The following is a 12,065-nucleotide window of genomic DNA, read 5'->3' on the forward strand; positions in this document are numbered from 1 at the left end:
AAACACTGGTTGAATTGGTTGGGTGCAGTGGGTTCACACACACATCTGTCCACACAGCCAAGTCTGTTTTCTAAAGACTACGTGTGAAATCAAATCCTTCTCCTAATATAAAGTTCTCCACTGGCTCGGTTGTTTTTAGCTTTTGGGAAGCAAGCGCGACTGGAAGCAGGTTGCCGTAAATAGACTCCGTAAATGTGACTTGGCTCATATGCTCTAGACTGCAGAATTCCCTGAACATTTGAAAGGACCAGACAGGAGAATACAAATCTGTTTCTGTTGCTCTCATTTGTAAGTTGCTTTAGAGTAAAGCATCTGCTAAATGAATGAATCTTATATAGACTGTATTTTTGTTTAAAATTTAAAAAGAAGAAAAGGCAAGACTACAAGAAAAAAATAAAAACATGGGCCTTTGGTGGATTTAGTTATTGGACACCAGCTAAAAACAAACAAACAAATGATTAATCGTGATTAATCACATACAAAATAAACGTTTTTGTTTGCATAATTTATGTTTGTGTTCTGTGTATATAAATAAAAACACATACAGAATATATTTAGAAAATAGTAATAATAATATGTCTATATTTATATTAATTCAATTTATACTATAAATAAATATATTTAATATATAAACATAGCTGTTTTCTGAAATATATACATGCATGTGTGTGTATTTATATATACATAATAAATATATACAGCACACATACATATATTCTTTTGACAGCACTAATATATATATTCAAGTAACTCATAGTCAAATAACTGTGATCAGAGGGATTTTCTGCATCTCTCCATTCCTTAAAAAAGTTATCTGCTATCTGCTTGGTGCCGTGCTCTTTTAAGGTCTCCAGCTCTATCAGAAAAAGGGGCTGCAAGTGTGAAATATTGCTGACACACTGATAACAGCCACAGGGTCCCTTAAAAGTGTAAAGGCAAGAGTATGTGAAAATGAGAGCTGTATGCTTAGTGAAGCATGTGAATCTTGATTAAATATTGGCCAGAATAACACCTACATCTTCACCCGAAAGCAGAAAACATGTTTTACAGTAGGCTATATCTGCTTGCTAATATCACTTGTGGATCTTGTGTGTGCATTTATCAGCCACATATGATCTCTTTGTTGCAGTTTGACTTTTGATCTGACTCAAAGGTTTATTCAGAAGTCAGCAATAGACATGTGACTTAAAATAGCAACATTTTACGAATGGGGTGTGTCAGTTCAATCAGTAGAAGTTGCCATGTGATTCTGGTTGTTTGTTGCAGGTTGACACCAGCACCGGCCAATGTTTTCCCTGTAACTCAGACTGAGTTATTTGGAAGTTTACAACCTATTTTTATTTGGAAGTTTCCACCATAAAAGTCACACTTTTTAGATAGCTAATGGTAGTAACAGGTATTATTAAAGCTACCAGATTGCAAAATTTGAATAAAACCTGCACCAAATCATTCACATAAAAAGGGAATGTTAAATTTTTTTAATAACCAACGTCAGAGTTGATTTGTTTTCTTAAATGAGCACATGCATAACACAAAAACACAGCCAGAAATGTTGTAAGGAGGATTTGCAGTCATTTCTCAATAATACCAGCTGACTATTAAAGCTATTTGTGAATGATTCAGGTCCTTTTGCAAAATAAAATCTATAAATCTGTTCTGTGCCTTTGGCTATTTCATAACACAAAAACAAGAGTGTTGAAATATTCTCAAATCTGTTGTTTTCACAGAGTGAATTAATCTAAAGCGCCCTCTTGCGTCTTTTCTTATCATGAACGTACAAAAAGTGCAGAACTGGTTTACATATACATATCATCTTCCCTATGAATTGAAAAGAGGAGTGTTATTGTCATTATTATTATTAGATATGTGTTTTCGATTTTTTTCTTTTAAATAATTAATTAAACTGTATTATTATAATAGGCTTATTTTCACATAAGACTGTGAAATTCTTTGAAACGCGTGCAGACTACGCCCTCTTGCGGCTATAGGCTACATATTTACCCCACTGAACTTTTTCTGAAGTTTTTACACAGAGTTTAACAAAACGAAAAAATGACGACAATGTTTGAATGAGTTTTTTTTTTCCTTTAAACAACTAAGCTCTTTCTCTGTTCTTTGCTGGTTTAGTTTAGTTTAGTTGAACATTGACCCAATAAACGTCAAAGTTAAAAATGCGTATTTATACTGATTCCATATCATCCTTTATTTTAATGTGTAACATTAGCCTGAGCGACGCAGCATTAATGAAGAGCACGCAGCTCAAATTACTGCCAGAGGAATGCCCGGACTGATTTCATATTATTTTGTTTATTTTTTTATTATATTTATTGTGATTATATTAACCTCCCGCTCTTGTTCACATTATGATATTTAATTGCTGCACGCAATCACGGATAATAACTCGATTACTATGATCAAATTTATTTTTAATTATCGTCTATGGGCTGGATATATTTCTTTATTTAAACAGCTTCAATTTGATGCAATTATAGAGGATTGCATCATAAAGTCATCGCGTGAAAAAATTAGAGCATTATGTTTAATACAAGTTTGCCCTAAACCTTTAATTGAATCCTCCTATACAGCCTTTAGTCATAATTAATGTTTTAAGCTTTGGCTAATTCTAATGCTTATTAATGTGATATGTTGTTTGAATAGTTTTCTCGCTGTTCTGTGATGAAATAAGGTAATCAGACGGTGAAGAATTGCCGATACACATACAGTATGGCTCGCGCGCTCCTGTTTGAGTCACGAAATACGCATCGGGATATCGTGACAACATACTCCTTCGTTTCAGATTGGTGTCTTCAGAAGACGTATATGTGCTGAATTCTACATAAATAATCCACAACAATGCGAACGCGGAAGTGTGATAAAGGTTTATTGCACTTTCGGTGGCGAGGCATTTTCATTAGGTGGCGGCTCCTTTAAGAACACAAGCATTCCGAACCCAGCAGCCCCTCACTGCAGAACACAAGATCCAGGGGGTGTGGTTGGATCTAGATACCTTACGTACACCGAAACCTACCATCTCCACCCCCTGATCCATAAGGCCACCCATCTCCACCCATAGACATGTCTCCACCCCCTAGATGTGGATCCAACCCCGCCCCCTGGATCTGACGTCAGAGCAGTAGACGCTGGTCGAAAGTCGCGAAGGGCCAGTGCTCGTCTCACAGAGGAGTAGGGTTAGAGCGCATGCTGTTCTCGTCTTTTTTATTCAACATTTGTGTTTTTTACTCGCTCGGCGGCGCTTTCGAAAAGCCCGTGACACTTCGAAGTCGTCTAAACTTGAAGTGGTTTTATGTAAGTCGCCTTTTTAACTCTCTGAGCCCTAAATTGGTGGGTTGACCCTCGACATGGATATTAGCTAGCTTAGCTAGTCACCAAGAAACCGAAATAACGGCGCATCAGAGGGACCGTGTCAGAGTTTTATCGCTTTTAAACGTAGTTTATGTGCCTGGAGTTGAGCTCTCTGAGGCAAATCTTCGCCTTGGGTGTTGCCAAAGAAAGAGTGAAGTTCGGGAGAAGTAGCTAAGTTAGTTGTTGAAGTTAGGGAAGAAAAGAGGTGGGAGATGTTGACTAACGCCAACAGTCCGCCGAAGTTTCCAAACCAGCAGCAACAACAACAGCAGCAGCAGCAGCAACAGAATCCAGCCCAATTCATGATGGGGAAAGCCTCACTTCAGATCAAGAAAAATGCCATAACTGACGACTACAAGGTCACTAGCCAGGTCCTGGGGCTGGGCATCAATGGCAGGGTTCTGGAGATCTTTCACAAGAGGAGTGGGGAGAAGTATGCTTTAAAGGTAAAACTGAAACGCTTATATATCTGCTCTTGTAAGTTACATTATGAGCATGATTCAAACGAGGACATGTAATAGTAATAACACACCTCAGCGTTGTTTTCTGGTCGTTAAAAGGACCTTCTCTCATATTCATATAGCCTCAAATCAGTGTTATATTCATTATTTGTAGTGTTTTCCTCTGTAAAGTATGTTTAAGGGATTTAATAGTAACTAGGTAGGCCTTCTGCAGGTGTTCTTCCAGGGTACACAGTGATTTGTGAGTGAGTTAATCATTCATTCTAGGAGCACAATGGAAATTGGACAGCCATCTGTTTTATTAAGAACCAGGTGGCAGGTTTCTGTTCCAGCTGGCCTTTGATATTAACGACTGTATAGGGCAGCATGGTTTGGATGAGAGGGCAGATAATGACATAAGACATTCCACTTCCATCAAGAGTGTTTGATTCATTTAGACTGACGCAAATTCACTCATAGTTACGCAAAACAGGAAGGTGAATCTTGTTTGGATCAGGTGATTGTGGAATGGGTGTGACAGCTGACTCTGTTGAAGTTGCCATGTGATTTTTTTGGTTGTTTGTAGCAGGTTGACACCAGCATTGGCCTGTATTTGGTTGACTCGGATTTAGTTATTTAGAAAGTTACCAACATATTTTAAATTTGGAAGTTTCCTCTAAAAAAAAGTCACATGCTTTTTAGAGAACTTCCTAGTGGTAGCTAACAAACGGGTTACATACTAAAATGACCTGAAATTATCAGGTGTCATTTAGGCTTATATAAGTTTGGGCTTAGTTCTCCCACCCTCAACTTGTTCCAAACCTTTATGAATTTCTTTCAGCTGTTGAACATAAGATATTTTGCCGAATGTTGGTAATCAAACAGCGGAGAGTGAGTAAATGATGACAGAATTCTATCTAACTTATGACATTGTCTTCAGATGATTTAAACCCATAATTTGACAGACAGAAAAGAATAAAGATTTATCAAAATATTCCATAAGCAAAAAACAACAACAACAACCAGACGTTCCCTACAGGGGCATTTTTGCCAGCATATTTTACTTAACTTGGGTTTTGTTTGGCACTTTTTTTGTCCCAGGCCCTGGTTAATTTCTGGCCCTTGGTTTATACAGGTTGCACCTGCATTTAGGTGAATTATTACCTATTTTTTCTTTATTTTTCTGTGGAAAATAACGAAATAAAAACCTATTATATTATATATTAACTATGTAATGTAGAAATCAATAAATTTTTCCATAACTGCACATCATGATGAAATAAATTCTCCAATGGTTTCCATGTTAGTAGTAGTCTTATGTGAAGTGTTGTCAGTAGAGCTGTGTTGAACTCTTCTACTATTATCTACTCTTCTACTGAGTGATTGCATTTTATATTTCATTAGCACACAGGTACTTAGTCCTGGCAGTTTTTGTTAAGTTAAAAGCCAGCCAACAAGTCTTGGGGCAAAATGTATGTCTCAAAGGTCAAAACAATCCTCATTTGTTTGGTTGAGGTCTTTTTAGAGCCATTCATTATTATCGTGAAGTTGAAAGTTATTTCCCCTTCTTATTGAAGGGGACTACTGTAAGATCCAGCATTTGCTTTTTGCTTCAGCTTGGTGGAATAGGATGATTATCTGTTGAAGGAAAGCCCTGTTGATCTTCCAGGGCCTCTGATGATGTCAGCTCCCAGGCTGGCTTTCTGTCATCGTGCTGGATCACTGTGCTCTCTGGTGACAGATATGGCTCAGCCCCGCATTCATCACTGCCACACGGCTTGGCTGTTTTTAGCTGCAGAAGAGCATTGCATGCTTGTGGAAGACAGGAAAAGAATGAGGGTCTATAAAACATGAGATAAATAATGACTGATAGTGGTTTAGAGACTCCATTAATGATCTGTGTTAGGGACATAGACATTCAACCACCACTGTGATTTAGTGTTTGTGTGTCAGGATGCCTTTAATTCGTATGTTTGGGGAAAAATGAGTCATAGCTGACCTGCCTGTTAGTAATATTAATTTGACCTGAGGAGCACAAAGGAACATCATTTTGTTAACAGCAGTGCATTTCCTTGTGTACTTGTTTGGGGAAATTGCCTTGTTTTTACCTAGAAATGAACACATTTCCTGATTTCATATACCTGGAATTTCTGCTTGGTCCACCAGTATCATAATTTTTTGTAACTGGATGCATGAGGAAGAAAAAACAATCTTGTTTTCAAGACAAGGAAAAATGAGCTTTGAGGACTCATGTTTGTTAGACTGTGATGTTTAATTCATGAACGTGCAGATTTAAACTTGTCATGGATCCAACGCTTTCTCACTGCAATTCGTACGTATTTTACGAGGTGGCTAATTCGTACGAATACGTACGACCTCACTCGTACCATTTTGTATGATTTGTCTAAACCCCAGTGACGGGGTTAGGTGGAGGCCATTCGTACAGATTCATACGAATTGGCAACTTGTAAAATACGTACGGTTTAGCAAAAATCTTATGAATTTGTACGAGTGAGGTCGTTTGAATTCGTACGAATTAGCCACCTCAGTTGACTGAGTACGACTGAACATGCTTAATCTGCATTTGTTGGGTCATGGGATGTCTGAGCAGTGTGAAAGGGTTTTCCAACAAACTACAACAAACTCTGACGTGGCCACGAACCGTTTCCATGACAATGCGCATATTTCACTTAAAGCGTGCTTCACCCACGGCCTCTTTCGTTTTATTCGCCGTCTTTTCAGGCGAAGAATGACACGCAAAGACATTAATAACAGTAAAACTTTGATTGTGGTTACAGGATCATCAGTTTCGTCCCCAATCAGACTTACACCATCTACACCAGACACGAGCGGCGCAGTGCGACGCTACAAAAAACAATAGAGGTTCTATTTAATCAGTGACACTGTCTACACTGGATGCGGTGCGTTGCGACAACTGTCGCGTCCGGTGTAGACATGGTGTTATTGGACTCTCTGTGACTCAAAGTTTGTTGGTGCTTGTTGGGGCAGTGTGAACATGACAGTTATTTTAAATAAAATTCTAAATCCAACAGCCAACTGGAGCCACATTTTCGTTGGTGTTTGTCTGTGCGGTGTGAATTGGTCTTAAAATGCTAAATTCTATCAAAGGTCTGTTGGGAACACATTTGCAAGAAACCACAAAAAAGAAGCCCCTCAAATAGGGTTGCACGATTAATCAAATGAGATTTCCATGTGCATTTTGTCAGTAAAGCCAGTTTGGTAATCAGCAGTAAATCTCCATCACATGCTTTCAGATGGAGCAGCATTTACTACACAGAGCCGTAGTTTACTGACAGGTTACACCTAAAAAACACAGACTATATTATTGGCTGTGTATAGTAAATGCTGCTCTATCTGAAAGCATGTGAAAATACCACGTTTAATAACATGTTTTACTCCAAACTCTTTATAACGTCAGTCGAGTGTTTGAAATAAATCCTTCTGTGAGATGATGTGGCTTCTTACACAGAATAAGGCACACATCATATTTCATAGTGTTCTAAGCAGTGATAAAGGCATTGCATTATAATTATACTTTATTATAATGAAAATTATAATAATAAGAACTCCGATAAGCCATATATTGTCGTAGTCGTGTTTATTAGTCCCGTTGAATCAATGAAAGCAGTTAAATCCTCTGTTTATTAAGTTGCAGCGATTGGCATTTCCTGGGTTTCTTCTGCAGGGCATATTTGGATTTTCCGTGCGAGAGCGGCCTCTGGCCTTTGGATGGAGATTAACTACTGATCACAGAACAGTGTTTCACTGAAAGATACGCATGACAATCGCAGCTTCTGCGTAATCACGATTTCATTTTGATTTATCGTGCAGCCCTACCCTCAAAAGCCTGTAAACCTGGACATGCTTTTTTTTTTGTTATTTATTTATGGAAACCCATTCTGTGTGTTAAACATTTTGGGTGCAAGTAACAACTCATCTCAAGTAGACTGACTGACAATTTCAAGTTTTTTTTGACAGCACTTCTGATGTTTTTCTTGGAAAATTATGCTTTGTTTTGCAGATTTGGCCTTAAATCCTTTTTATGTGATTATACCATATTTACTTCCTCTTTGATCCGTACGTCAGACATATCAGCCTACAGTGCGTCCTCTGATATATTTTACTGATTAATTTGAGGATTAAACGCCACATGGTGTCTGTTCTTACAAAAACAAAAACTTTCATTATAATCCATAAAGATTCTTTCTAAAGACGCGTCCCATGAGGAGATAGCAAGTCAGGATTTTTAACTTCATCTTTGTAACACTGACTCAGAAAACACTAGTTTATTAATAATTCAAATATATCCTTGCAATTTCCCCCAGACACATTAATTGTTACTTTTGCTGGGGCTTTGCGGCAAGCTTTAGCCTATTTAGTGCGCTCATGTCATGTTGCTATGCGCTATGGTCACGAAAACTCATATTTTGCACACGTTTTCAAGCATTGTGGTTTAAAAACAAGTGATTTAAGTTATTGAAATGCAAACAACATCACTATATGTACGAGCTGTGTGTTTCTGAGCATGCTTTCTGCAATTGGGTCGGATCGAGGCCGGTTCATATTCACACCTTAAAACGAACCGTACCAGAGTTCGTTTGGAAGCGAACCGAGACCACCTCTTCAGCTGGGTCTCGGTGCGGTTGTTTGGTGCACACCCGAGTGCAATTGCTGTTTTCACACCTGCCCAAAAGATCTGTACCAAGAGGGAAAACGAACCAATCGAAACTGCTTGGTTTCAATCGAACCAAACAAGACCGGTGTGAATACACCCCTAGTCTGTCGAATAGATAGTCTCGGACAAAATGTAAAATGTTATTCTTATATACTTTATGTATCATTTTATATGTAAGCTGGGCTCAATGTTAAGGATTTTTTCTATTGGCCTAGTCGGGCCCTGCCAACATTTTCACTGGCCCGGCCACAAAAAATAAAATAGTTGCTGTTATCATTGTTTTTGATCTATGTTATCTTGTATTCCAATAAATAAGCTTATATGACACCTAATATAACCACTGCATATTAATCATGAATCAATCAAAACAAAAATGGGCAATCTTTGATTTATATTAGAAATGTCAAAATCTGAAGCAAAAACAGAATGGTCTGACTTTAGCTTTGTAAAATGATGCTGCATAAAACATTGCACGAAACAGAAACAGCAGACGGGTTGAGTGAGACCCAGTTTCACTCTCTGATAGCAGGTGGTGCTTAACAGCAATAATACAGCGTTTCCTTGGTTACCACTGTTAAACACACCAGCACTGCGTGTATTAACACTAATTTAAATGTGTTTTACAGAGGTAAGATGAAAATAAAACCATGTAAACTTTTCTGAAAACAGCCAGTTCCCCTCAGAAACACATTCATATAAAATTCAATATTTGGATTTTCTTCCTATATCTCGTGCATCGTGAACAGTGATCTTGTTCTGTCTGCTACAGTATTTTCTTTCTTTATGTCTGTCTTCAACGTCTCTGGCCTCTGTTAACAACCGTTTACAGACTAATTATAATAATAATGTAATATTTCCACACCAATGGCATTTTGAAAAATGATTGCAGTGCAGTTTTTGTGCAAGCACGGAACAGAAGGTAGTCTGAAATAAAACAAAAAATGTCCTGTCGATCCGTGCATCTGTACTCCACTGTATAAATTAAATATAGCTTAATCGTTGTTAAATCTACAAAGTTGCTTGGCAAGATGGGTATTTTGACAAATAGGCTACTTTTGTATGTATTTACCCATTCAGACAGCTTGCACGTGTCAGAGACTGTCTGTCTGTGTGTGCGCTGTTCACACAAAACACAGCACGCGAGTAGTGAATGGAGTTGTCTTTCGTGCACGAATGCTTTTTAATCACTTGAACTTTTAAATTAAAAAGGGTTAAAAACACATGCAAGTGATAAACTTTCGTGACGACACTGCAGTGACCCGATCGGGCAAGTGACAAATCTGTCTACTGTCCCGAGCGTCCTTCATGCTGGCCCCGGGCCATCGGGCATTCCTTATTGTCGAGCCCTTTGTCGGCCTGTGTTGCTTCTGACTTCCTACTGTTATGATTCAAGTTTATTTCTAACACGGTCTTGTGATAAGTTCATGTGTTTATCCTTGCTTGTTTCTATCTTTTGTTTTATGCAGTGTCCCCTGAGCAATAGGACGAAGTCTTCTCTGTTGTATCATGCCCTGAATCTTACTTCTAAAATCGAACTGTTTATTTTAAAATCTTCATAAAAGATAGGCTAGTGACCTTGAAGTTGTCATAGCTTGCAATTATGTAACATTTGTCGTTTGTAATAAGCCTAATTTTCTTTTTTTTTTTCAGTTTCATGATTTCCCACAGTGTCACTATTAAAATGTTGAACTAGTTTGTCACTTGTTTCCTGTACTATAACCACAATCAGGTCAGTTTTAGACCGCTTCAGCTGCAGTGGTCGTTGCTTCAGCTTGCCCTTCATGAACCTGTCACAAAAGGGGATGTACATGTCAAGAGACATGAAAACTTGTTTACACAAGCCTTTTCTGGGGTCGACAATATAATTGGCCCGGTGGCCCGGACGTACTTTTAAAACCGTCAGGGCCACCAGATCGCTCCAACCACTAGCCCGGTGGGGCCAGTAAAAATAATGCCTCAATTAAAAAAAGTCTAATTTCACATTAATTACCTGTGGTTCTGTGTTTTAATTTCTGTTTAATCGTCTCGGTAAACACCGCTAACACGTTACGTGATCCCGACAGCCTTACAGATGCAGCGGTTTATGCGCTCCGTCTGCACCGCCTTGCTCGCTCCCGCGGTCACGCGCGCAAACTGCACACTGCTGCTCAGCACCTACCTATAGCTACTATTAAGCTAGGCTACATGTTTCTGAAACCCCCATCACCCGGCCAAACGCCGGGTAAAAAAGAGAAGGCAAGGAAGAGAAAATCACCAGAGGAATTGAGGGAAAGCGAAAGGGAATACGAAAAGAAAAGGCAGAGAAAGTTTCAGCCCCAGTGGCGAGACCGCTGGAATTGGCTGGGCTTAGGGGTGTGCGATATGACGATTTTTGATCGTGGACGATAAAAATGTCTCCACGATCTGCTTTTGAAGAAATATCGTAGTATCGTGCTACAGCGCACATTATGTCAAATACAGTTCTGGCGCCTCCGTCTCTATATACTGTACAACACGACATACAGCAGTAGAGTTACTCTGACAGGACACTGCACTTATTCGCGATCGCAAAAGTACATTATTTGCACACAAGCCTTGCTGGTTAAATGTTTCATTTCCGCGCTGTTCTGACGTGCGCTTGTCCTGAGCACATACACCTGAAGCACGCGCGCTAAAAAGCCTGTCTAACAGCGCCTGATTACTCAACTAACTTATTTTTTGCGCTAATACTGTCAAAACACACAAGGTTTACGTACAGACTCAGTTGGTTATCTCTAAAATGAAAGTAAATAGTTAAGAGAGAAACAGATGCGTGCCTGTATATTAGATGCGTGCAGCTCTTAAAGGGACAGGACACTAAACATGCTGTCGACTGTCATTAAAGGGATAGTTCACCCTAAAATTTAATTTCTGTCATTATTTACTCACTCACATGTTGTCCCAAACCTCTATTAATTTCTTGTGCTGAACCCAAAAGAAGATATTTTGAAGAATGAGGGTAACCAAACAGTTGCTGTCTACATTGACTTTGATAGTAGGAATGAAAAATCCTATGGAAGTCGACCAGCAACTGTTTGGTTTTCCACCTTCTTCAAAATAGCATTTATGTTCAGCAGAAGAAAGAAACTCATTCAGGTGTAAAACAACTTGAGTAAATGATGGTATAAAAATAAAACATTATGACAGAATTGACAGACAGATGACAGAATATTTATTTTTGGGGGAACTATTCATTTAACGTTAACAAAACAACAAAACACAGAGAAAAATCACTCACTATTCTTGACTGAAAAACTTTAACAGTTGCTTTAGGAATCAGTCTATCTAGTGTTTTATTTTTATATTTGTTCATTCAATTTCATTGAATGCTCCTGCTAAATACACCTGTTGTACCTGAAAATAAAGCACTGTTTGTTTTATTTGTATATTATGTGTATTTGTAATTTGTATCTTTGTTCTTATTAAAAAATAAGAAAGATAGAATGAACAAAGATTTTTATCTTCGCCCACTTTGGCCTAAATATCTGCCATGTCTTTTTTTTTTTTTTTTGTTACCTTGAAAGGCTTTGTCTTTCTAGTTTGGCTGT

General features: G+C 38.4%; 1 protein-coding gene across 1 annotated transcript in view; it reads left to right on the top strand.

Annotated features, from left to right (window-relative positions):
- Positions 1 to 2,966: 2,966 nt before the first annotated feature.
- Positions 2,967 to 12,065, top strand: part of LOC306855268 (MAP kinase-activated protein kinase 2-like) — a 37,132-nt gene continuing 28,033 nt past the window's right edge. Inside the window, exon 1 of the mRNA XM_079393826.1 lies at positions 2,967 to 3,809. Within this exon, the coding sequence (XP_079249952.1) occupies positions 3,576 to 3,809 (234 nt within the window). The 5' untranslated portion in view covers positions 2,967 to 3,575. The remainder of the gene's footprint in view (positions 3,810 to 12,065) is intronic.

Source organism: Barbus barbus (assembly GCF_936440315.1).
Source record: "Barbus barbus genome assembly, chromosome: 35".
Lineage (NCBI taxonomy): Eukaryota > Metazoa > Chordata > Actinopteri > Cypriniformes > Cyprinidae > Barbus > Barbus barbus.